This window comes from Podarcis erhardii, assembly GCF_964252035.2.
Source record: "Podarcis erhardii genome assembly, chromosome: 3".
NCBI classification, from domain to species: Eukaryota; Metazoa; Chordata; class Lepidosauria; order Squamata; family Lacertidae; genus Podarcis; species Podarcis erhardii.
Window position 1 is genome coordinate 46,477,733 of NC_138507.1, and position 27,032 is coordinate 46,504,764.

The 27,032-nt window shown below is 40.7% G+C and overlaps 1 protein-coding gene across 1 annotated transcript in view; it reads right to left on the minus strand.

The window, feature by feature from the left end:
• The window catches only part of MMS22L (MMS22 like, DNA repair protein), a 77,185-nt gene that overhangs the window by 14,339 nt on the left and 35,814 nt on the right, over window positions 1-27,032 (minus strand). The window contains exons 15-20 of the mRNA XM_081856820.1: window positions 11,985-12,172; window positions 9,745-9,895; window positions 5,813-5,955; window positions 5,057-5,199; window positions 4,741-4,900; window positions 1,254-1,423 (exon numbers count right to left, since the gene is read on the minus strand). Of these exons, the coding sequence (XP_081712946.1) occupies window positions 1,254-1,423; window positions 4,741-4,900; window positions 5,057-5,199; window positions 5,813-5,955; window positions 9,745-9,895; window positions 11,985-12,172 (955 nt within the window). The remainder of the gene's footprint in view (window positions 1-1,253; window positions 1,424-4,740; window positions 4,901-5,056; window positions 5,200-5,812; window positions 5,956-9,744; window positions 9,896-11,984; window positions 12,173-27,032) is intronic.

Below are 27,032 nucleotides of genomic sequence, written 5' to 3' on the forward strand. Positions count from 1 at the left end.
GGGAAAAAGTGCGTCCTATAGGGTGAAAAATACGGTAAAACATTTTATTTGCAGCTTTATAGTTGAGTCCCAGCTCCTCTCCACAACAAAAACTTTATATAGCAGCACCAATATCAGGAATATATATATATATATATATATATATATATATATATATATATATATGAAGTTTTTTGCCACATTGCCTGTGACTGTAAGAACAGGATGTTGGACTAGATGGGCCTTTATCTGATTTACAAGACCCTTGTTATGTACCTTAAAAACTGGAAAAAAATTAATTTGGGCCAAGGGGTTTATTTACAAGATAGCACTCACATGTTTTTCTTTAAAAACCTATAAACAAAAGTTCAAAGATTATACAGTAGACTATCTAGTTGATGAAAACTTTTAGACTGAGGATTTTAACAATGGTTTCTTTTTCCTTGTTTAAATTCTGTGCTTTCTTTTATGTAACTGTTTTAATCGTTTTATTTTTCTATAATGGGTATACAGTAAAAAAAATAAATCTAACTACAACAGTTTCTCTCATTGTGTGGAGAAATCTTTTGATCTCAATAATTTTCTTAAGCAAAGTTCCAAAACCATTTAAATAGCAGTCACTCCTACTATATCAGTGAATGACTATTTAGGTAGTAAGTTTCTTCAGGACTGTTGTCTTAGCTTGTAAAACATTTCAGGGAAGGATATGTATCTCTGCTAGATGTTTGAACAACCACCAACATCCATGAAGCTGTGTCCCATTAGCAGGACTTTTAAGATTAACTGTTCAACAATATGTAAAAGGTTAAAAAAGGTAAAGGACCCCTGGACGGTTAAGTCCAGTCAAAGGTGACTATGGGGTTCTGGCACTCATCTCGCTTCAGGCCGAGGAAGCCGGCATTTGTCCACAGACAGCTTTCCGGGTCATGTGGCCAGCAGGACTAAACCACTTCTGGTGCAACGGAACACCATGACGGAAACCAGAGCGCACGGAAATGCCTTTTAGCTTCCCGCCTGTTTATCTACTTGCACTGGTGTGCTTTAGAACTGCTAGGTTGGCAGAAGCTGGGAGAGAGGAACGGGCGCTCACCCCGTTGCACGGATTCGAACTGCTGACCTTCCGATTGACAAGGCCAAGAGGCTCAGTGGTTTAGACCACAGCGCCACCTGCACGGTGTATTTAAAAACAACAACAAGCCTCCGTTGCCAGCCATTAGTTTTCCATATCTATCTATCTGTCTATCTATCTATCTATCTAACACAGACATACACACCTGAAGAAACAGAGGAAGATTCTCCCGAATGGCAGACAACATCGCTGCAGGCAGCTCTTTGTCTTGCTGGAGCACAGCATGCGGCAAGAGCAAGCAATCTATTATGCGGAACAAGAGCTGTTGTGCTTTGGAAGTAGCCAGTATGGGTGCCCAAGACTTCACAAGGCATCCTATTGAATAAAAACCCGAAAGACAAAACTGGTAAAAAGAAGACGGAAGGCATAAACAGGCTTTCTGCTAGGTTGCTTTTCCCTTGGTTGTAACTATAGCAACCAAGTGTCACATTTTCACATAACCCACTTTAGTCAACCTGGGAATAGTGAATGTCCATTCATAGCAAAATGAGTCATAAACTTTGGGCTAATAATGGGTGTCATTTTTTTTTAAAAAAAACCCTGTGATTGGCTCTCACAACTTAAAAGTGGCACTGTGTTTCCCCTCTCGTGCCTCCATTCATCAAAAGACGTATCAATAAAAATTAAGTGGCACACGGTGCCAGTACCTTCCCCAGGACTGCTGCCTTGATTCAAATCAGAGTTCAGCTGCTTTGAAAATCTTTATTGTCTTTCAAGCCGCTAGGCTGAGTTGCAGTATTATTCTATATCTGTTTCTTTAAGTTTCAAAGGACTGTCTACATATTATGCGGATTACTAGTGCTATGTCATTGCTACACCCTCTTCCACCTACAACTATGTGTACACATGCTGGAAAACAGGGCTCCGACACACGCATAACATAAACAAGGAAAAGATTGAGACATTTGCTGTACTGCAATTGTTAATATGCAAGCAACACAGCACTTAGAACCACAGAATTCTACAGCCAACCCTTTGTAGTTAATCTACATGAGAAAGAATGCTAGCTTATGGCACTTTCCTCCTGCATACAAACTACCTGTACTTATGTATATATGTTATATCAAGGCTGGGTAAGGTGACCTTCCAAAGATCGCTATAATACAACTCTCATCACCCCTGACCATTGTTTAATGTCAGATGTAGTTGGTGGGCTTTGGAGCCCAACAACACCTGGAGGGCCACAGCTAAACCACCTTATATAAAACATTTGTCTATAGCAGGGATGGGGAACCTTTGTTCTTCGACTCCAATCCCGCTGAAATCAATCTGACTTAAGTTAGTTGCCATGAAGTTCCATTTCATGGTTTTCAGCTGGACTTTGTTACAGCTTCACCTTTGCTGGATTGTTATCAAAGGTTCTAACTGGGAGTATCATACAGAAATAAATTAGAATGCCCCCTTAGTTTTGCATATATTGTTTTCAAGCTATGCACTGTAATCAATGAAATAGGAACTACTTTTTAAAAGAAAAAAACACAGGGAGGATGTATGTAACTGAAACCAATACAGATAATGGAAGAGAATGAAAATAAGCTTTTACAGACATTATTAATATGCAAAAGTCAACCTGTCATCCCTGAAAATAAAGGCAACTACACTAATTTTGTGGAGTGAAACATAACACAGAAAGACAGCAGACACTTAACAACAGCTCCAGCGGTGCTAATCTATTTTTTTTCTAACTATTCCGTAGGAACATCTGAAATAAAACTGCTCTCTTTGACCCAGACTACTATGTCCAATGGTCCTTAACACTGTAATTTACTCTAAGCTATTTCAAAGCTGAAAGACACAATTGTCTGGCAGCATATGCATAAATATCTGAAAGAAAATTCTTCTTGTTTTTGTTATTAATTTTTCTTGGGCGGAATCAATCAAGGCTAAAAAAAACAACAACATTGAAAAATAAGTTTTAAAAACAACAATTTATACGACTTACCTTGAAGATTCAGGAACAACTATTATTATCATTATTGTTGTTGTTATTAATTATATTTACATAGCAACACTGGAGATCACTATTATATATAAGAGCAGGCTCAATGTCTCTTTAGGTATCAAGTGTTCTGTCCATCTACTTTTCCTTGATTCAAAACATTTACTCCTCCGGAATCATGTAAGAGCCAAAAACAGTGAGCCTCTAAATAGTTTGCTCTTGCCTTTCCTCTGAAGCAACCTCACACAAGTGCACAGCTATATGGGATTTAGTCTATGTGTTTGGGTTGTCCTCTATAATGAGCTCTCAATTTATGTGGGGGTTATGTTCCGGGGATAGCACATATAGCCAAAGTCATGTATAGTCAAAGCACACACTCTGCACCTTCAAATGCTCTCCCAAGGTGAGTGGAATGGCCGGTGGATTGCTGGTGCTTCCCACCACAGGAGCCAGCCCCCGACTTTTTTATTTTTTCCAGCCAAGCACTTAAAGCTGAATTTGTGCAAGTTGCAAGCTGACTGTACCATCTTTAATCTCAACTAGAATAGCAGAGAAGCAGTTGACTGTGAGCTCAGGTGACCTTAATGAGGGCCCTGCTCACGTGTAGAGCTTTCCCCAGCCTTCCTGATGAACAAGCCATGTAAGCAAGTCTCACTGGGCTAGTTCCAAACTTGCCCTTCCACAAACATAAGAGCTCCTTTTCATCCACAGAAGGAACCTGGTTCCAGTGGAAGCTTCTGATGGGCTGAGCAGGGAAAGGAGAGCGACATTTTCCATTTTTAACAGTTCTTATAGTCCACTCATAACCTTGTAAATGTGTTGTTACGTTTCTCAACCACTGTCTGCCCTAGAAAGTACACAGGAATGCTGTCCATGTGTTAGGGTCTTCATTGTGCATGTGTGTATACACATGGAAGCATGACAATGGACATGTCTGAATGAATGTGAGAAAGAGGAAGAGGAGGGGAAGGCCACCACCTTTACCATATTTTTCAGTCATTCTGGGGCAAAACATTAGGGTAAGCAGAAATGGCTTCTAGCAGCAAATTTTTACCCTCCCCCCCTCTCACACACAAACACTCAATTAACTACTACATTTTCACACTAGGGAATCTGCCACCAGGATCAGTTTCTTGATTAGACAGCACCACCTGAAGCAGTGGTTCTCAAAGGATGTGGCAGGAGAGGATGGCAAGGGTGGCAGCAAGAGTGAAGGACAATCAAAGAAACATTTTAACATTTCAGTGTAGTATAGTTATCAACCCCCCCCCCCCGGGAATGCTTCATGTTCTTATGTAGCTGCATTGTTTTATACTTGGGTGTCCCACGATCATATGATAAAGTAATTGTGGTCTATGTTGTAAATCAAGCACTGCTAGGAGTTGTTTCTTTTCATTTTCCAACCTATGTCTTATTAATAAAAAAAGATGTGTGGTGTGAGCTAATTTTTATTCTGAAAGTGTGGCCCAGAGAAAAATGTTTGAGAACCACTGACCTAGAGGAAGGAAGACAATGTTTCAAATGTCAGTAGAAACAGTCCACATGACACTTAATGCCCTGGAATGCCTTGTAAAGCAGAACTGTTTTTCTTCTCAATTTTGGTTTCCATATCAAACAATTGGGATGTGTGTTTTTTTTTAAAAAATCATCCCTTTGCATAATTTTATATAGTAAAGGAATATGTGATATTTACCTATAATCCTGTAGGTGAGATGCAATCCTTCCGCAGGTCCTTTCTTTGTCAAGTAGGGTTTTACATATTTTAATACATCACCAAGGTATTCCAGTGCCTTTGCCACCATGGCTGATTTTTCAGCTAGTGTCTGAAGTCCACTGTAATTTTTACCAACAGCCTGAGACAATGAAAACAGGTGTGCAAAAATATTTAGTACAAGATGATGAGTCTTGGCCAATATTTCACTGAAATAAAACAAATTTTCTTCAAATGTGGGCCCAAACATTGCATTTTCAGAATCCTCCAAAACTGGGATTTTTAGGAAATACTGTACCTTAACAAATTGAAAAACAGCATCATTAGGGTCTTGTTTGGAGAGTGAATCATCAACATGAGCCTTTGCAAAGATATCTCTAACTTCTGGAAGTTTTAATATCAATCTTGTGAGCTCGGTCAGTTGTTCCATATAAGCCTTATCTATTGGTTATCATGAGAACATGAAAAAATAATTGGCACGGATCGACAGCAAATTCATGCAACACAGCTTCGGATTCAACTCTAAATTTCCCCTCCCACCCTTGAGCCGGGGTGCTAATCAGTACTCGCGACTATGATTACAAATTTGGACAATCAATTTTCAGTACTCAACAGCAAACAAAATAAGAAAGGCAGTCTCACTCTACTGCAGGGATAGCCAATGTGCCCTCTAGATGTTATTGAACTACAACTGCCATCATCTCTGACCACTGATCATACTGGCTGGGGCTGATGGGAGCTGAAGTCCAGCATCATCTGGAAGGCACTGCATTGACAACCACTGTATCTGGTGGGTTACAATAAACAACAATTTGCATTATATTCCCAATTGCTGACTTTAGGCCATGCTTTCTACTTGTGTAACTTGAGCACTAATTGCTTTTCCAGAACAATTCTTCAAATATGTGAAGGGCTGTTACATGGAGATTGAGCAAGCTTGTTTTCTGCTGCTCCAAGGGCTAGGACCCGAACTTACAAGAAATGAGATTCTGACTAAACATTGGGAATAACACAGATATTCTTAAACACCTGTATATTAAAGAAGCATACTTACCAGCTGTTCGCTCAGCATCTGTCCTGATCAAAGTATCAGGAGGCTGATCGATAAACATTTGCAAAACGCATCGAAACCAAGACTGTACCAACAAGGGTTGGTAGGACATATGACCCATTCTAGTAAGAGCTTCAGACAATTCACTGCAGGAAAGACGAATCAGTAAGAAAAAAATAAGTAGGCAAATAGATAGGAAAGCCACCCTTTGTCCTCTTTTTTTGTACCTTCCCCCCTGTGTTTTTATATGTAACCCTCTGCCATTGCTTTTCACCAGGGGATACTCTGTGAGCACTGTGACACAAAATATCATGCCCTTTCCCTGCAGTAGTACGAGAAATGAAGCTGCAACAAATTCTAGAATCATAGTATTCTGGAGTTGGAAGGGACCCCAGGGTCATCTAGTCCAATCTCCTGAAATGCAGGATTCTCAACAAAAATATCCATGAGAGATGACCATCCAACCTCTGCTTAAAAACCTCCAAGGAAGGAGAGTCTGCCACATTCCAAGGAGGTCTGCTCCACCGTCAAACAGCTGTTACTGTCAGAAAGTTCTTCCCGATGTTTAGTCAGAATGTCCTTTCTTGTAACTGGAAGCCATTGGTTTGGGGTCCTAGCCTCCAGAGCTAAGAAAAACAAGCTTGCTCCATCTTCTACATGGCAGCCCTTTAGATATTTGAAGATGGCTATCATATCTCCTTCAGTCTTCTCTTTTCCAGGCCAAACGTATCTACTTCCCTCAACTACTCCTCATAAGGCTTGGTTTCCAGATCCTTTATCATCTTGGTTGCCCTCCTCTGCACATGTTCCAGTTTGTCAATATCCTTCTTAAATTGTGGTGCCTAGAACTGGACAAAGTACGCCAGATCTGACCAAGGCAGAATAGAGCAGGACTATTACTTCCCATCATTGGGACCCTAGGCTTCCGTTGATGTAGCCTAGAATTGTATTAGCATTTCTTCCTGCTGCACCACACTGTTGACTTGTGTTAAGCTTGTGGTCTATCAAGACCCCTAGATTCTGTTCACATGTACTACCAGTCCATCTGCAAGCTTCTTTACTACCCTTTGGTGCTGAAGATTTGATTCATTTAAGTAGCTAGTTGTTCCCTTACCACCTCTTTCCCTATCTTGGGCTGCAGTTCCCTCCTTGCATCACTTATTCTGTTTGGCAGTGTTTTCCTTTTGAGTGAAGATAGAGGCAAAGTATGTGTTCAGCAGTTCCATCTTCTTTTCCCCCCAATAGTATTCCTCTGTCTTTTCCACGTGGAGGACTTATTACTTGCTTGATCTTCCTCTTGCTTTGAACAAACCTTTATTATTATTTTTAACAACCTCTGTTGCAAGCAAGAGCTCGTCCTGAGCTTTGGCTCACCTGGCCTTCTCCCTGAAACAGTTGCGAACTTGTGTATACTCTTCCTTCATGACTAGAAGTGTCTGGCTACATAAAGGTGAGTCCCTTCCCTGTTATCCCACCTGGTCCCTCTCTGGGATCCGACTCTGTGCTCATAGCCGCCTCTCTGGTCAACTCTCAGACTTCTTGGGGACCAGATGAGGCCCATCTCAACTGGGCTTCGCCCATTCCACTGCTGTGCCTACTTTTAATCTTCTTGTTGACTCTGCTGCCAAAAATTGTGGTGTTTCTTTTGGGGAGGCGGAAGGCAGTTGCTTGGGCTGGGCTGTATCAGACCCTGAAATGTGGGCTAGATATTCCTACTTTAGAGACATAATTGTGTTGGAAAACAAATGTGAACAATATTTCTGATATAACTGAAAGACCTGAAACTTTGTAAATAATAGGGCAATTTGCACTAGCTGCCTCTGAGTTAGAACAGAGGGCATATTCTGAATATAAAGGCATGACACATTACTATGAATATATCAAATGGATCTCAAAACCAGGGGGGAAAATCTTGCATGCACATGTACAAAGGAAACTGAGACAAACTGACTCATCTAATAATAATAATAATAATTTATTATTTATACCCTGCCCATCTGGCTGGGCCTCCCCAGCCACTCTGGGCAGCTTCCAAAAGAATATTAAAATACTATGATACATCAAACATTAAAAGCATCCCTAAACAGGGCTGCCTTCAGATGTCTTCTAAAAGTCTGGTAGTTGTTGTTCTCTTTGACATCTGGTGGGAGGGCATTCCACAGGGAGGGCGCCACTACCGAGAAGGCCCTCTGCCTGGTTCCCTGTAACTTGGCTTCTCGCAGTGAGGGGACCGCCAGAAGGCCCTTGGCGCTGGACCTCAGTATCCGGGTAGAACGATGGGGGTGGAGACGCTCCTTCAGGTATACTGGACCGAGGCCGTTTAGGGCTTTAAAGGTCAGCACCAACACTTTGAATTGTGCTCGGAAAGGTACTGGGAGCCAATGTAGGTCTTTCAAGACCGGTGTTATATGGTCTCGGTGGCCGCTCCCTGTCACCAGTCTGGCTGCTGCGTTCTGGATTAGTTGTAGTTTCCGGGTCACCTTCAAAGGTAGCCCCACGTAGAGTGCATTGCAGTAGTCCAAGCGGGAGATAACCAGAGCATGCACCACTCTGGTGAGGCAGTCCACAGGCAGATAGGGTCTCAGCCTGCGTACCAGATGGAGCTGGTACACAGCTGCCCTGGACACGGATTTAACCTGTGCCTCCATGGACAGCTGTGAGTCCAAAATGACTCCCAGGCTGTGCACCTGGTCCTTCAGGGGCACAGGTACCCCATTCAGGACCAGGGAGTCCTCCACACCTGCCCGCCTCCTGTCCCCCAGAAACAGTACTTCTGTCTTGTCAGGATTCAATCTCAATCTGTTAGCCGCCATCCATCCTCCAACCGCCTCCAGACACTCACACAGGACCGTCACCGCCTTCACTGGTTCTGATTTGAAAGAGAGGTAGAGCTGGGTATCATCCGCATACTGATGATAATTCAGTACAGTTTGCGCTGACTGGTAACGGCTCTCCAGTATTTCAACCATATTTCTTGTTTTTACCAGGAGGCAAGATATTGAACCAGGAGCTTTGTATTAGCTACCATCCTCTCCCTTTTAAATCATACAAGCTATCATTACAATTTATGTCATTAAGGCTCAAGGTAAAACTCCCATTGATTTTAATGTTCTGGACATCTTCCTACATGTAAGCTCTGTGCCTTCTCCCACATATTTTGTTAAATCACTTATAAAGGCTGAGAAGTGGAAGGGGTCTTGTGGGTTGTTTAGTTTAACCTGCCACCCTAAGGCAATATAGTCTAAATTTAAAGTGTGGCTGACAGATGCTTGTCTAGCTTGTTCTTAGTTTATGCCATTTTGAAAAATGTGCTATGAAATTCCTTGGTGGTGCAGCAAATTCCCAGAATTGTGTGCCAAGTGTTACATACAGTTGAATTCATAACATCAGATGAACTACCCAGAATTAGATACCTGCATCTTACAGATGATTCCCCAAATGGTTTGTACAATGGCAGGTGCTATGAGATTCCAGTTGTCAATAAATAACAGTTGTCAGAACAACAAATGGAAGCAACGTGGCTCTGTAGAAAATATATACTTTTATTGTACTTTTGACTAAGAGACTAGGGCCCAAAGAACCTTAGTCCAAAGCCAAAGGGGACTTTCACTTCCTGAAAAGCAGGTCATCTATGTATACTGGCAAATGGAGAATTTCAAAAGTAATTTGTGATATGGCACAGGATGGAGTTGGGTGTAAAAAAAAAAAGGGTCAAACACTTTATATCAACCCAAGGAAGTCTTTGCCAGCCAAAGCTCTCATGTTTATGACTATTTCTTTACAAAATTACTTAGTTGCACTTCCAACAAACAACTCATAGGCATTGTACAGTAAATTCTGAAGGCCACTGAAACAAAAACCAGTAAACGAAGGAATAAAACATATGACTAGAAAGCATCTGCTCTCACTTCGCCAAGTAAGTTTACATCACTCACCTGTTTTGTATTAGGTGGCTTAGATACCTTGAAACCAGCCGAGGGCAAACCATATCATCCCACCCGAACAACTGCATCATTGATAAAACTGGTTGAGGCTGAAGATCTGATGTACATGTGCTGGGCAAATCCAAAGCCATTAAAGTAAAACCTATTTTTAAAATGAAGGAAGGAAAGAGAGTTGGGAAAAATTCAGGGTAAAAGCATGCATTTTGTGTATTTCTGTAGCTCTTTTCCATAAAAAGGGCACCCCCTCCAAAAAAAAAACACACTAGTGAAATGCATCTGGGGACTCTGGAGAGTTCCAGCTGGGGAAAGGAAAAAAGAGAAGAGAGATGGAACTCCTCTTCCCTGCCAGACATTTGTCTGCTCAAAATCTGTTTCCCTCCAGTGCTGTTTTTCCACCTGCAGGGGCAATTACATACAAAAGGGGAAAGAATCATAAATAGCATTTTTTGTCTTCAAGAATTCTGAAGTTTGGAAACTAGTTTCTCATCTGATAAGGAATTCCTATCACCTTAAAGCTACATTTTGTAAGAAAGTGGAAACTGGTACACTTTTCGTGAGCAGAATGACAGCTATTGTGAGTTCAAATGTATTCTTTAAAAAACAACAACAGGCTCAATATGCATACCCTTAGGCTGCATTCCTAACAGCACTTACCTAGGAGTAAGCCCCACTGAATTCAATAGGACTTACTTCTGAGTAGGTATAGTTGTGATTGTGCTGTCAGTACTATAGAAATGCTTTCAATCAGGGCTCCATGAGCATCTACTGGGGTCCCACACATTTTTACAACCTTGCACCACAGAACTTTAATTCTCCCCTCTTCTTCCCCAGTCACTCACTGCAACCTATTACCATATTTTTAAAATGTGTTTGTGTGAGGCAGCAAAAGAGTATGTGTTGGGGTTCAGCAGAGTATCACAATATGTTATAGATATCATGAAAGATGTTCCTCAGCTAAAAAAAAGGGGGGGGCGGAGTTGATAACACCGTGCTACTATATCATCTTATATTTACTCATTATATTTTCTTATCATAATTTGTAGCTCACTTTCCCTTTCATTCTTCTAAACTGTTGAATTACACACATCACTATATCCCCAGTGCTAATTTTCACACAGCGATGTTAATCCAATGGGATGTTTCTTTTTTTAACAAATATCTAAAGAAAACCAGAATGGACTTTTTGACAGGATACGAGGTTTCTGCCTTAGCATGATTTCCTTAATACATTTGGCAAGTGGCAGAGCATTTCCTTTCTACAACGTTCTTTTCTATTACTATTATATCTTAATTATTGCAAAGCTGCTGAAGTTCAAGGGTCTTTCTTTATTTCCATTATTGACTGGGTCTTTGAGAGCTCATAAAACTCAGTTCTTAATTCATGTTGGGCTAAAATACATTTAAATTCAAATCTGCCTTTTCCAAATATTATTTAAATGGATTCAGTGTGCCATTATAGCTAGGCACAAGCCTTGTCAAATTGAAATATGCAGTATTACGATATAGAAATTTCATGGAAGAAATGATATTGTATCAAAATACAAAAGAACCAGATCAGCTGGGCACAGCTCCACTAAAGTCAAGGATCGGCACTATTATAGTTTACTCTCAATATGCTATTCCATCTGCTAGGATTTTGAGTAGCATTCCTACGGAGTAAGACATCAGAAAAGGTGGTGGTGTTTTGTTTTTAAATCGGGACGTCACACCACGTGCTTAAATGTTGTCTGATATATGCTTAGAAAGCCATTTACAAAATGAATATTATTATAATCTGAGAGAAACATTGGGGAGAAAGGAATTTCGAGAAGCAGAAGAGCTATGAACAAACTCATTTAAGCTCTGAAAATATGCATCACATTTGATATGATGAAGCATTTAGCAGCATCAACCATTAACCTTGCAGAAAATTATAGCTCATATTTCAAATGTAACAAATGATAGCAGAGGAAAAGTGATACTCCAGTTGTGGATATAGAGACTCCATATTAATAAGATGAGTACTCCAGAGTATTCTAATAATGTGTTGGTTTCTCTCTCTCTCTCTCTCTCTCTGTGTGTGTGTGTGTGTGTGTATGTGTGTGTGTGTGTACAGCCAGCCACCCATGTAAAAATGCTGAACATCCCTATAGAAGTTCCATTATTTGCTGACAAATTAACTAACAGCTTCTAAAGTAAGTACAAGACGGTACCAAGGATGTACAGGAGGATAGCCAAACTGCTGTACAAACCTGCAGCTGTATCTGCAAGCTGAGAACAAGGAGTCTGCAGCATTCTCTGACTCTTCAAGAAGGGAAAGAAATTTCTCCAGAGAGCTCTGGCAACAGCAAGGTGGTGCTCTTTCGCCACCGACGACAACGGAGCATTTGGGCCTGTATTCCCTGAAGGCAGTCCCTGGTTTAAGTGTTTGTGCACAGTCCTAGGGAGAAACACAAATAGTATTAACATTCTATGTACTGGTGGTGGTGCAGAAACACACCTGAATTCCTTAGAAGTATTACTGTACAGACAGTATTTGCACTGTACAAAATGCAAGTACTGAAACATCATTTTCTATAATTAAAACCTTGATCCAAAGACATTTCTGCATACCACCTATCTGATGGATAAATGATGGCATATTAAGCACCATAAAGTTAATGTTAATTACTGATGTCAACCATTAATTACGCACCTCTTAATGTGTCAGACCCAAATGAGAAACAGGCAGGCTCCAAAATGAATGCATGCATTTATCAACTGACAAGTCGGTCTGCTTACAATCCAAAGCCAGATCTTCTACTATTAGTTAATTTGGTATGGAAGGGTACAGGAATTGGAACTGGCACAGAAACAGTTATAATTTTAGGTAATGCATTTCCCCTTGAAGTTTTATTTATGAAGCCTCAGCACACACACAAAAGAAAAAACACAAAAATGAAGATTTAACAGTTTTTAGATACATTGTGTGGTTTGGTTTTGAATCAATGCCCCCAGTTTTACTAGTAGAATAAGGACAGGAGTTACCACTATACACAATGTCAGTCTTTTCCAGAGACAATGTGGCATGAATTCAATAACACACTCAATTTTCTTTGATTCTGTTAGTACCATTCCTACTACTTAATCTAATTTGGAAGTTGTGACTTTCTAAAGGTTCAATAGAGATGTGTCTGCAGGGAATCAATGTTCTCAGAGAAATGGGTGGAAGGAGGGGCGGGAAGCATTAATAAATTTGTCTGGCAGACTAGGATATGAGGCATTACTGTTCTTAGATGATCAACTAAATAACATGCTTATTAAAAACAATCTGTAGCAACGCACTATCATTCCTGCTCCTATTTATCTCCTGGTCAACTCAGCTGAGATGGTAGATTAAGACACAGGCAACATTACTACATTTGCTTTATTAAATTCTATAAAAAGCGGTCAAAGTATTTATTAGACAATGGCATATATCAAGGACAGTCAGATATCTCATAAAACTAATGTTGCTGGCAGGCCATAATCAGGGCTGAAATAGAAAGGGGCTTTTACATTTGTGAACTGCATTCCAGGCTTGACTATTCATTTTTTATTTTTTTGTGAAAATTAAACAACTCAAAAAGTAAAAAATTAAACAAGCTCAAACATTTTAAAAAACAAATATTTTCTACCTCACTGTTCATTCTTGTGTTGATTTTCTTGGAAGGACAAAGAATATTGTGATAAATTTATGGGAACAATGTTGACATGGCCAACTATTTTTAGCTTGCATGGTTACTAAACCAGGGATCATTTATGGAGTGAGTTTGAAAAAGAGAAGAAAGCAACTCTATCATATTTTCCCTTCTTCATCATCTGTCACGGAGTGTGCTAGTCAGTAACCATATAGTTCAAAGCTGGAGTTACCTACTTGCACTGGTATGCTTCCAAAATGCTAGGTTGGCAGGAGCTGGGACAAAGCAATGGGAGCTGTCAATTAGAACTTCAAAATTAAATAGCAATAACACTGTTCCTGTTCCACTATTACAAAAGCTGAAACCCTTTCAAGTATTTAACGTCATAAATCAGCTCAGCATTTTTCAGAAGTTTATTTACTTAGCAGTAAAGGGCTCTTCGTCTAACTGCGGCCTCTTGTGCTGCAGTGGAGACCATTCTGGAAGATCTTCCAACCTTCAGGAGGAGTTCTTTCAAGGGGAAAGGGATTTTGAAACGTCCCCGCACAGAAACAAAACTAACATGCAGCTTTTTAATCTTTTTGATGTTTCCTTCTCTCATTCATTAGTATTTTGTCATAATAAAAGCTTACTGAACTGTAGACATTGTGAATTAAAGGGACATGATTATGATACTTAATATGGTTTCATTCAAAAGATGCATACATCACCCAAACCAAATGTATTGCCTGTTGTCAACACTCAGCTCAAACAGTATTCCGAACTGTCTGAATACAGATTTATTGAAAGGTTTGGTTATTTTGTCATCTCTGACTGCAGGATATATCCACAAATCAGTACAAAATTCAAAAGATTTGAAGCAAAAGGGATACTCCAAATTTAAACAGCACATCCGCAAATCTAGAATTAGGTCCAAATGTCACATCCGTGTTTATAAAATTTTAAATATTAGTCTAATAAATTAAACTATGCATTAAACACATATATTTTAAACTATGTATAATATGTGCATTTTTAATATTTTGAATATAGTCATGCCTAGAAGGGATATAAGCTATAGTACAAAGTATATGATAAATATGTACACATTAAAACTGACAGAAAATGTACAATGATTAGTGAACACTGATTTACAATCCAAGTAACCAGTTGACTACATGCACACTAGTTTACACTAGTGCATGGTTTCTCCATATTTATTGAATCTGACAGTGGGTGGGGTGTGGAGGAGAGAGGCAAAGTAATGAAATCAGTATAGCCTCTCTGGGTTGGGTTTAGAAGGCCTTCTGAAAAATTGGTATTGGCGGACTCAGAAGCTTAGGCTGTATACACACTCTTGTTTACTCTGCAGCCTGTGCTGTCCCCATTACTGGTTTGGGAAGTGGTGAACACATGACATTAGCACAGGCATGAACACCGGGCGTGCACACATGGTGTGCCCAGGTACACCATAATGTTATACTGAGCGGCATCCTGGCTCCTTCAGCTGCTACAATCCACTCAGAAGTTGGGAGAGCAGAGAGACGCAGGTAGAATAAAAAGGCTGGAATGGATCTGTAGCTTCTATATCAAATATTGAGGATAAACTTTCCTTCTACAGTGGTACCTCCGCTTATGTATCCCTCCAGTTACAAAAACTTCAGGATGCATAAGCGGCAAACCCAGAAGTACCATATTTTTCGCAGTTTCCCCCCTCCAAAAATTGAGGGGAAATGTGTGTGTGTCCTATGGAGTGAATGCAGGCTTGTGCCATAGCCGCGCGCAACCCCTCCGGCAGGGAGAGGATGCATGGAGCTATGGCTATGGCTTCTTTAGCTCCACGCAGTCTCTCCCGGCAGGGAGACATTGCGTGGGGCTAAAGAGGAAGCCAAAGCAGCTAGCGGGATCCATCCCGCTGGCTGCCTTGGCTTGTGACATAGCTGCGCGCAACCCCTCCAGCAGGGAGAGGCTGCACGGGGCTATGGCTTCTTTAGCTCCACGCAGCCTCTCCCGGCAGGGAGAGATTGCGCGGGGCTAAAGAGGAAGCCAAAGCAGTGAGCGGGATCCATCCCGCTGGCTGCCTTGGCTTGTGACATAGCTGCGCGCAACCCCTCCGGCAGGGAGAGGCTGCATGGGGCTAAAGAGGAAGCCAAAACAGCCAGCGCGATCCATCCCGCTGGCTGCCTTGGCTTGTGCCATAGCCGCGCGCAACCCCTCCGGCAGGGAGAGGTTGTGCGCAGCCTGTACACTGCTCTTTGGGGCTGAGGGGGGGAAAGATTTTTTTTATTGATTTCCCCGTCCAAAAACTAGGTGCGCCTTATGGTGCAGTGCGCCCTATGGTGCGAAAAATAAGGTATTTTTCAGGGGTTTTGCCGCACGTGCATGCGCAGAACCGCTCAACCGCCAAGTGTGCATGTGCAAAAGCGGTCTCTCCAGTTGCGAAAACCTCAGGATCCGGCCGGACCTCCGGAATGGACCCTGTCCACAACCACAGGTAGCAATGTACTAATGAGAGGTTGCTTTCAAAAAATGAAACAAGTGTTAAGCAGAGAGTGGTATGTTGGTTTGTAATGGCAAGATCCAGCTAAGTTTAAGGCCCATGGGAACCCGCTGCTTAACAGAGCATTCCTATACAGTGGTACCTCTAGTTACAAATTTAATTCGTTCTGGAGGTCCGTTCTTAACCTGAAACTGTTCTTAAAGCACCACTAGCTAATGGGACCTCCCACTGCTGCCACCATGCGATTTCTGTTCTCATCCTGAAGCAAAGTTCTTAACTCGAGGTACTATTTCTGGGTTAGCGGAGTCTGTAACCTGAAGCGTCTGTAACCTGAAGCGTCTGTAACCCGAGGTACCACTGTCCATATCTGCTTATAGGTAGCCCTTGAAAGATGATAAAGTAGCAAGTGAAATATTTAATGTTCTTGAAGGAATCTACGCATAGTAGTAAGGAAAATGTTTTGTTCACGTAACCTATCTTCCTTTTTAGCAAAAGCTTTTTCATTAGACACCAGCCATTCACTTTTCAGATTGTTCTCTACAGCAAGTGATAGACAACAGAGCTAATTTTCTGTCATTCAGAGACAACGGTAGGCTTGCTAAACCTATAGCAGCAGCTCTGAGACACCATGAACTGATAGTTTATGAGATCAAAGCCACCATCAACAATGTGAACTCTGCCTCGTCACATTAACAGGAAACTGTTTTACGAGTTCCACCACTGGGCATCAATTTAACAAGTTCCAACACCAGCTAAGCTGTAAAACTGAATGTAATTCATTTAGTGACCCGCGCATGGGGGGAAGCAATATGTAGGTGAAAACGTCTCACAGTGACAAAAAATGCTTTGATTTGCACCATTCATGTGACTGAACAAAGAACTTAAGCACTCACTGCCAATAGCTTTTATTGCCAAATGCACTAAACATTCATTATTATACAAGCGGAACCCACTGCTTTAGAGACCTGTTTGATAAAATAGAAGCGATAGAATAAATATTACATTTTTATCATGAACACAACTTGTCCATTAGGTTTAAATTATGGACTCGCTTCATGTTTAGAATGATCATCATTTTTAGCAGAATCCATTTCACTCTGCTTTCTCATATCTTTCAAAACGTACACATGGGAATTTTACACACATGGGTATGAGACAGATAACCTGCTTTTCCCATCTGATATCTTATCAAAAATATTACCTGTGCCTTCCACTATTATCTACCCCACTGAAGCAGAATGGAGGGAGCTAAACCAACACTAACTAAATAAATCCAGCTGGCCTTACTTAGGGACATTGCATACAATTAGCAGAATTAGAAGTTGTGAAAATTTTCTTAGGCTGTACTACACTCAGCTACAGGTGGCATTGAAGCGTTGCATGTTTGGATGCTTCCCATGGAGGGAAAATGAAAAGACCATCTTGCTTATTAAAACAGTCTGTGAGGCCAGGTTGCCTACCTCTAACACTGTCAGTTTCTATGGGATGGTGTGATCAAACATTTGATTCCCTCAATTGGAGACAGAAGTAGCAGCTTTAATTCTGCCACTTCATTCTACTGACCAGGATGGCCCAATACATTTCACTACCTGGGGAAAATGACAAGACAGACATGCACACACACACAGTTACAAGTGCATAAGCCAATTGGATTGGCAGGTGCTTACTTTAACAAGGGATACAGGACAGTGTTCTCTACTGCACCTGAGGGAAACAGGTTAGCATAGGAGGTGCAGGATAAGCTGTGTTGCAAACTCCCACAGGTGCTCTGCAGTTCCCAGCATTTTACTAGTTTATTAAATTTAACTGTTTTTTTATTATTATAAAACAGCCGGGTAACATTGTTCTCTGGGCAGCTTACGCCATAAAAGAATAAGATACGACTGGAAAGAAAGTAAAATAAAGATTCCAGCATCTGCCACCTCAATCTGCCTTGAGTGATTTGTTATCGATAAATCCTTGCACTCCTAGGGTGAAACTCATATTCTGGCAGCAGTGGCGTGATGGGCACAACATTTGTCATCGACAGGAAGCCTCTATATGCAGCACACCAAACACATGATTCTTTGGTAATGGGATACTTATCTGGCATATAAACCAAGGATGGGGAACCTGTGACCCCTCCAGATGCTGTTTGATTACAACCCTCACTATCTCCAACCAATGGCCGTTCTGGATGAGGCTGATTGGAGGCCAGCAACATCTGGAAGGCCACAGGTTTCCCACTCCTGATCTAAACACTTCCTCCTTTGGGAGCATTCCTACTTGTATTCCTCCAGTGCATAAGTACACTCAACTTCCACTCAGGAGAAGTGGGAAGGAATTAGCAGACTTGGACTCCTCGTTTCCTCTCACAAGGTAGAAACAGTAGCTCTCTGAGATGTGAGGGAAGTCAAAACTGTAGCTGCCAATACAAACTCTACTATTTAAAATCGTAGCAGCTATTAGACAAGAAACTGCAAGGCATTGCATTATTACATTTCTAAGATGTTTTCCTTATCTTGTTTCTTGAAATTTGAGGGTAGGAGGGAGGAATGGGGAAAAACCAATGAATGGAAATGCAAATAAAGGCTGCCATCCCTTCTAGGGTTAATGGGTGCTTTTGTAAGATTTTAGGTCAGATTAACCTTTTGCTCACAATAGGGCTGGTTATCGGTTTTATTTTTTTACTGACTTTTAATGCTTCTAGAAAGGAGGGGAGGAAATCAATATCACGCGAGACAAAAGGGCTCTTGAGGCTCTGGCTGCACCAGCTTTTGGTTTGGCTTCACATACAATCCTGCAACATGCTGAGGCTGGGAAGGATTAGGCTGCTTGTGTTGAGTAAACCGATGATACTCAATAAACAGTTTCTGTTGTAAACCCCTTAGGACTTGCAAAGCCACACTAGTTGGCATTAGACCAGATAAGCTGCCGAACCAGCTGTAATCTCATTTAGACCTGAGCTGATCCTCCTGTCCTTTCACTCTACAGGATCAACGAAAACCACTGAGGAAGCAGCAGTATTATAGCGGCACTGCTTGCTGGATGTAGCAAACATTTCATAAATTCCTCTCCTTGAAGCAAGTCTGCATATAATCTGCACGGAGGCAGAGAAATCAATGGATTTCTGAATTCATTAGCACTCTTATTATGGCAGGGTAAATGTTTCTTTTTATGGAAGGGCAGCCGTTGCAAGTTGGCTCTGCAAACCTCTTATTTGCTGACCATTTCTCATTTTGCCAATGCTTTGCATTTGTGCTACCCTTTAGGATAAAAATTAACTTGCATGCAAGTTTATTAAAAATAAGAAGGAGCACTGGAAATAAACAGAGCAACCAAGGCTACACTTGTTCATCCATCTATGTGAGTGAATGCATCATAGAACACAATGTGACTTACTTTAGAGGAGACAGGTACAAGACCGCACTGTCACACACTTTACTGCAAGAGCAGAGCATCCCTTATATAAAATAACTAGTTATACTTCAAAAGATTTTATTTCTGTTAGTAATGAAAACTATTATTTGGACCTAGATAAGGCAAAATAAAAAATCAATGCTGTTTTCAAATAATATTATAACAGTTAACAGGCTAAAAGCATCAGCTAATAGGAATGGCTGTAGCTCAGTGGAAGAGCGTATGCTTTGCATTGAAAATGCCCCAGGTTCAATCTCCTGAATCTCTAAGGAGTGTTTGGAGACAGCTGCTGCCAGTCAGTGTCAACCTTACTAAGCTAGATGGATTCTGTATGAAGCAGCTTCTTATGTTCCCTTAAAAACAAAAGTATAAATGCTACGCTTGATAAAGAAGGCACAAAGGCACAGAAATACAGCTTATCATGTAATAAGGCTTTCCCCCCAAATGGTTACCAGCTCCTCAAATGTGGTGCAAGTTTCCCCAGCATGCTTTCTTATGTATAACAAAGAATGACTCTCTACCAAGTGGTAAGAGCTCACTGTATTTTGCACGTGGTTTGATTGCCATCTGTATTCGCCCAAACAGAATTTCCAGGTCTCAGTGAAGACAACTTCCAATTTCCTCAGCAGTCCCATAGTCATGTCTTCCCCATCCCTCTCTGCCCTTTAGGCTTCTAGTAGACAAGGATGTTGAGTGCACAATGGGACCAGGGAGGGCAATGCTGCTGTAATGCCTGCTCTTGAACTTGACATGATAAAAAGGGTTCTCCAGGCATTACCTGCCAATCCCAAATACAGAACAACCACATCTTCTTAGTAAGAATTATACAAAGACTACTCCCGAAGAGGTACAGTAAATACTTTTTTAAACCCTATTCAGAAGGACCCACCCATGAGTTGAATCAACATGCAGACGAACTAACCACTCATCTGCAGTGAAAGTACTGCCTGTCTATTGCATTGAATTACCGTAATCTGAGCTCCTGTAGATATGAAACGGTGAGCAATATTAGAAAAATCAGGATTCTCACAACCATTACTTTCCAGTAATTAAGTGATTGTGTTAAATAGGACCTCAGTACTTTAGAGAGAAAAAAACCAATTTCATTAAGACTCGAAATTTACTTAGTGCAAATTTTGTAAAGCGACACAACATGTCACGATGAGGCAGCCCTGGTATTGCATCTGAAAACATTAAATCTGGTCCCAAGCCATGCACATCAAAGTGAAAGAGCTTGTATGCAAAGCCCATTTTCCCCACCAAAGTAAGTTGGAAAACATACCCCTTTTCATTATGGCAGAGATTTCAGCATAGCAACACAAATGCTCCATCAAGTCTATACCAATTTCCATATGTTGTCAGCGCACACCATGCAGGTCAGATGTGTGTTACAGTGCAGAGGGGTCAGGTCAGATGCGCATTACAGATGCTGCAAATTGGCATTGACCCACTGTAGACTGCTACAGCAGACATGCCCTGCTCATTAATCTTCATCCACCTCTCTGGCATACTTGGACTGAATGCAGCCAGCAGAATTTAGATTGATCCTCAAGCTGATCCAGCACTTGAGCATAAAGACTGCTAGTGTGAACAGATCTACTTAGGATCAGTTGAGTGCTGGTATGAGTTTCCAGTTTTCCACTTCTGTGTTTTAGATAAACTGTGATTCCAGATTTCAGATGCATGTTATCCAAAACAACCATTACTTATGATAACTGACACAACCCCTCACAGTCTCTACATTTCAACTCTTAATGAAATGATTTAAAGGAACAGAATTAAAGGGTGCTTCTTGCCCTCTCCAATATGAAGATTAATAAAAGCATCCTATCATCTACAGATATGTGACAGAAATTACTTTATAGCTCCTGCACAATCACTTAAAGCCATTCAGTGTGTTAATGTTTCACCTCTCTCCAACTCATTCTTCAGAGGTAAAGGAGTCCCATTTAACATAATCACTTAATAACTGCAAAGTGATGGGTATCAGAACCCTAATTCTTCTAATATTTGCCAAAACCAGCTTTTTTGTAATAACAATAACACCATGATAGCAAACTGTAATTCTGTGTAATTATACTTTAATTGTATTGTGAGGCATGCATTAATCACAAAGTTTAAGTGCCAAGGATGGAATTATAATAATTCTGTAAAACAAATTTAAGCTAGCTAAGTAGGTCAAAACCACTAGCATGCAACAGGAGACCTCTGGGAATTTATCAGTTAATGGCTATTTATGTGCAAATGAGTGCCCTACAACCCTCCAAAATCCTGTGTAGCCGAAGGGTATTTCTGTTAACCAGGAGCATGCTAACTGCTGAGGCATAAATTAAACCATTTATTGGAATTATTTTAATTCTTACCACCCCCCTCACTAGCTGCACAATTTACTGTGTTAATTTACATGAAGATAGAGCTGCTAAGGACTTGGGAGATAGAGCTACTAAGGACTTTTTCAGAAATGTTCCTGTTTAGAAAATAACTTCCACTGAAACAGCATTGTGCTCTCAGTTTCCCAGCCTTCTAAAGGGTGTCTGAAGTCATTAAAAATTCCAGAGGTTCAGCACCACTCTGCAATACAGCAAAACCCTTTTGTAATAAACTCTAATGAAGTGAAATTCAGTCTTGTGTCCCTTCCACCCGGTTCAAACTTAAAAGGCAACAATGAAGCTCAAGAGGGTTTCTATCAACTACCGTTTTTCTGTCATAACGTTCATAATGCAGACATATCAAAGGTTTTCACTGTTAAAGACTGAATTAAATGTCAGGGTGGTGGTGAAGTTTGTTTTAAGCAAGGCACCAAATTTAAGAAACTTTATTCCTTTTGTGCAGTTTCAGTTTAAGAACAAAAGCAACAACATGCTTGAAAATAATATTTAAAAGTAGTCCACCCTTTGCTCATCTATCACCCAATCTCAGGCAGCAGAGCACTTTTCCCCTAGAGACCCCCATAGGAAAAGGATGGGAGCAATTTTTGCCTTCCACAGATCTTCTCCCATAGACCTGATTGTGGCTAAGTGATCTTTAATAACATTGCAGATTGCTTTTGAGGGGAGGAAGGGGAGCAAGGCAAGCTCGTGGGCCTGCTATATTAGAATTACCCTGTTCTTTTTCGTACTAAGAGACAGGAAGAAGTGTTCCCTGTAAAGCTGAGCAAAATTTTATAAAAATGTTACTGGTACCAGTCCTGAACCATAATGTCACCCTGAAAAGGTATGTGCATTTCAGAAAAGCCAGCTTTTTAGAAATGTTCTCTCCACTTTTCTCCATTTCAGTTCCTCCTTTTTATTTATAAAGGTAAAGGTAAAGGTACCCCTGCCCGTACGGGCCAATCGTGACCGACTTGGGGTTGCACGCCCATCTCGCTTAAGAGGCCGGGGGCCAGCGCTGTCCGAAGACACTTCCGGGTCACGTGGCCAGTGTGACGAAGCTGTTCTGGCGAGCCTGCACCAGCGCAGCACATGGAAACGCCGTTTACCTTCCCGCTATAAAGCGGTACCTATTTATCTACTTGCACTTAAGGGTGCTTTTGAACTGCTAGGTGGGCAGGAGCTGGGACCGAACGACGGGAGCTCACCCCGCCGCGGGGATTCGAACCGCCGACCATACGATCGGCAAGTCCTAGGCATTGAGGTTTTACCCACAGCGCCACCCGCGTCCGTTTTTATTTATTTATTTTTATTTATACATTTCCCAAATTATGAATATACACCATACATTTTCCATAATAAATCACTTCTCTCAGGACTTCCCAGTCCATTCCCCCATGGCATTCTAATCAAACCTTATTTTGCTGCATATCCTTTTCATCCATCCTATTTTGTCCTATAAATATCCCTTATTGTTGGTAACTGCTGTTCAAACTGTTGTTCCTACTTGTAAGTTAAATATTATATCTCTTTAAATATTCTCCCAAGTATTTCTACTCATCCTTTACCTGAGTTTCATCTTGGTTTTTTATTTTCACTGTCATGTATGCTAGCTCTGGGTATTCTATCAATTCATTGCCATTGTTCTTTGGTTGGGATTTCGCTTTCCTTCCATTTTTGGGGCATATATTATTCTGGCTGCAAGCGGTTGTATATAAGAAGAAACAGAGTGCCTTTTTAGGGATATTGACATATGTTATGCCTAGTAGGAAGGTCTTGGGTTTCTGGGGAAACATAAATTTAAAAATCTCTTTTAGTTCTACATAGATCATTTCCCAATAATCCCTGGTTTGTTTACACTTCCACCAAATGTGCATTAGGGTTCCCTCAACCTCTTGACACTTCTTTCTTACATTGCTTAAAGCAACTGGAGCTATTTATCAATGGCAATGTTTGGAATAATAAAAACCATCTTGAGTAAGATATTCATTTTGACTGCAGAAATTGTTCCTAAAAAGGAGAGATTCGTTCTACTCCAATTTTCTAGGTCCTTTTCAATATCATTCCAAATTTTTGAGTAATTGTCTTGGAAAAGGTTCATCTTTTTGGCTGAGTCATATCCCCAAATATATAATCTCCCCCCTCCCTATTTTAATTCATGATCTGGCTTACAGTCTTTAACATGTGGTTCTAAATTTTAACATGTGGTTCTAAATTTTTAACTATCATCTTAGTCTTTTCCTTATTTATATAAAATCCAGCTAGGTTGTCAGATTTTGTTGTAGTTTCCAATGCTTTTGGGAAACTTTTCAATGGGTGCTCCAACATCATCACTGCATCATCGGTGAAGGCTTTCAGCTTATGGGCTCGCTGTCCACTCGGATTCCACTTATATCATTGTCCTCTTGTATTTTTCTAGCTAAGACTTCCAATATTAAAATGAAGAACAATGGCAACAGGGGACGACCTTTTTTACTTCCTTTCTTGATGCTTCATTTATCTGCTGTGTTGTCATTGATTATTATATTGGTCCATTTTCAGTATATATTGCTTTTATCGCATTGGTAAATTCTGTTCCAAACTTCATAGTCTCTATTGTTTTTCTCATAAAAGTCTATGAGACATTGTCCAAGAATACCACTGTCACTTCTTGTATTTCAGTTCCTTCTAACTTCCATCCAATCTTTTTGTGTGTGTATGTCTATGTGTTGTATTCCATGTGTACACACATATACACAACTCAGATAACACATCATGCATCTGATGAAGTGCACTCTGACCCATGAACTGAAAAATTTAAAAGAGCACAGAGTTTTCTCAAATAACCCAACTGGCATCAGAACAAAATAAAAGGGGGTGCACAGATCTGATCACAGACCTGTCAACAAGCGGAGGTGCTAAGATCGATGCCCAAAACATAACCAGACAAATACAGCTGTGTTCAAAGCATTCTTCAAATTGCTGAAATCCAAGGTCAGTACTCTCAATGTTATTTAATAGAATTATAGAATAGTAGAGTTGGAAGGGATCCACAAGAATCATATAGTTCAATCCCCTGCAATGCAGGAATCACAGCTAAAGCATCCATGACAGATGGCCACCCAACCTGTTTAAAAACCTCCAGTGGAGGAAAGAGCAAGCTTTCATTCAAGTTTATCCTCTGGAATCACAGTTCTAAAACCAGCACAAACCGTTCCCAAAGAGACAGAATAAATAAAAGAAGAATGTGCTTATCTTTTGAATAAAAAATGAAGGCAGAATATCTTAGCATAGCCCTCATTATCAAAGCCTCCTTTCCCAAGTATTTTATATTACACCCTAGAAATGCACGACGTTATTTCCCCCTATCTCTCCATTTTTGTTTGTACTGGAGAAAAGACACACACGCATTTCCTCTCTTTCCAGTTTCTGGAAGGCTAAAAAAATAATAATTAAAAGTGTATCATCACCATAGATTTGTCAATGCCATTGCCACTTCTAGCATTAAGGCTGCCAGTAGGAGGCAGCATCAAGTCTGACAGCAGCCACCGGGTGCAGGCAGCGCAGACTGGTTGGGAACTTGCTTCATTCTTCTGTCATTATATAAGCAAGATGACACTGTTCTCTAATCCAGCCAAAGCTGATAAGTACCATCAACCTGTCACTTCCTACATTTCAAATTCTAACACTGCAGCATCAAAGAGTTTTTTACATTTCGATTTCTTTTGCTGGCAGCAGTCAGTAGCCTCTCGTTCTCCCACGGTGTTCTAATGCAGCATTTGCACACCGGGGTTACTCCCAGCCTGAATAGCAGGTCATCCCCTACTCACTGAGCTCATCTGTGGCCCATGTGCTAGGCAATTTAGATCCAATCAGCCCTTATTTAGCTCAAGAGTAATGAGCAGCATAGTGACACAGACTTAAGCCTGACCCTCAGGACACTGCTCATCAAGCAGTAAAACTGTGACAAAATCATTCATCTTCCACCCGCTGGCAAGAAATAATACTCGCACTCACTGTATTACTTTTCAAGATAGGAAGGAGGGGGGGAAGTCCTGAATTTTCATGATGTGAGACATTAATTTGCAGAAAGCTGAATTCCCTTAAACCCCCCTGTTGCTATGAGCTCACCAGGGGGAAATAGGCCTTAGGAGACTGAAATGGAATAAAGAAAATTGCTTCAGCTTTCTTTTCATTTTAAATAAGCCTTAAATCTGGCAAGTTATCCTAAAGACAAAGATATCTATCTGTCTATCTATCTATATGGTCTTCCAAGCTAGAGAAGCAGCAATCCAAATCAAGGTATTTCAATGCTAATTAGATTTTATTTTATTTTAACTATCACTGCATCCTTCCCCCACTCTTTGTTCAATAAGAGGGAGGAGAGAAATCCCGCAAATCTGTATAAATAGCTATTTTTCCCCCCACCACCTGCAAAGAAAAGAAATATGAAGAGGAAAGTTCATTGAAGGGAAAAAAACCTGTAGTTTCAAAAGTGGAGTGCTTCAACCAGAAAATAAATGTACATTGATGTTCTTCAGGGATCACATATTTTTCTAAACAACTATGAGCCATGAGCAGCAGGTGCTCGTATACTCTTGAAATGGTTTTGTACTTTTCTCTCCCCCCCCCCCAAGCATATTTGGTGGATTTAGTCTTCTTTCACAACAGTAAATCATGTATAGCTGACAGGTAGGTTACAGAACAAGCGTCAGAGCAGGTTTGCTAGATAAAATGGTTATAGCAGAGAAGAAAAGAAGCAACTTTTGACATGGTAGTAGCCTAGGCAGAGCAATGCATTTTCACAGCTACCCTCTTTGAGATCAGTATTTTCTTATCTTTCAGCGAGCTGCACTGGGCAATGCAGCCTTAAGAGAGCAAGGGGCCCCTCCAGCTGTTTTAGGCTATCTTGAACATAACCGCAATAAGAGATGAATTCTCTTCATCTCTATGATGCAACTTAGCCAGGGAATGTGAGACAGAAGAGTTTTGGGATTTCAGCTCCTTGTTTAATCATACCACTCCTGGGAGGGCGTTTGTGTGCTTGGGTTTGTGTGTGTGTGTGTGTTTTGGGGGTAAATGCTGTAAAACGTTTTGAATAATAGAGTTAAAATAAAGCAGCATCTAAAATAAAGTTTTTATTTAAATCAAAATAAAGTTGTTCATTTAATATTTTTTTTTTGGCTAAGCAAGGAAATAAAAACCTGCAAATGTATATAATTATTTCTTCCAAAGAAGGGGACAGAAAACACGTGTTTTGTTTTGCGGGGGGGGGGGGTATATGGGCACAAACATAATGTAGCTTCTAAAGTAGAGTGTGAAAGCTAAATATGGTGAACCTCTGTGGAATGCCTTTTTAGAAAGGCGATTCCCTCTAACTTGTATACTGCTATTTTATTTCTGTGTTAAGACTCT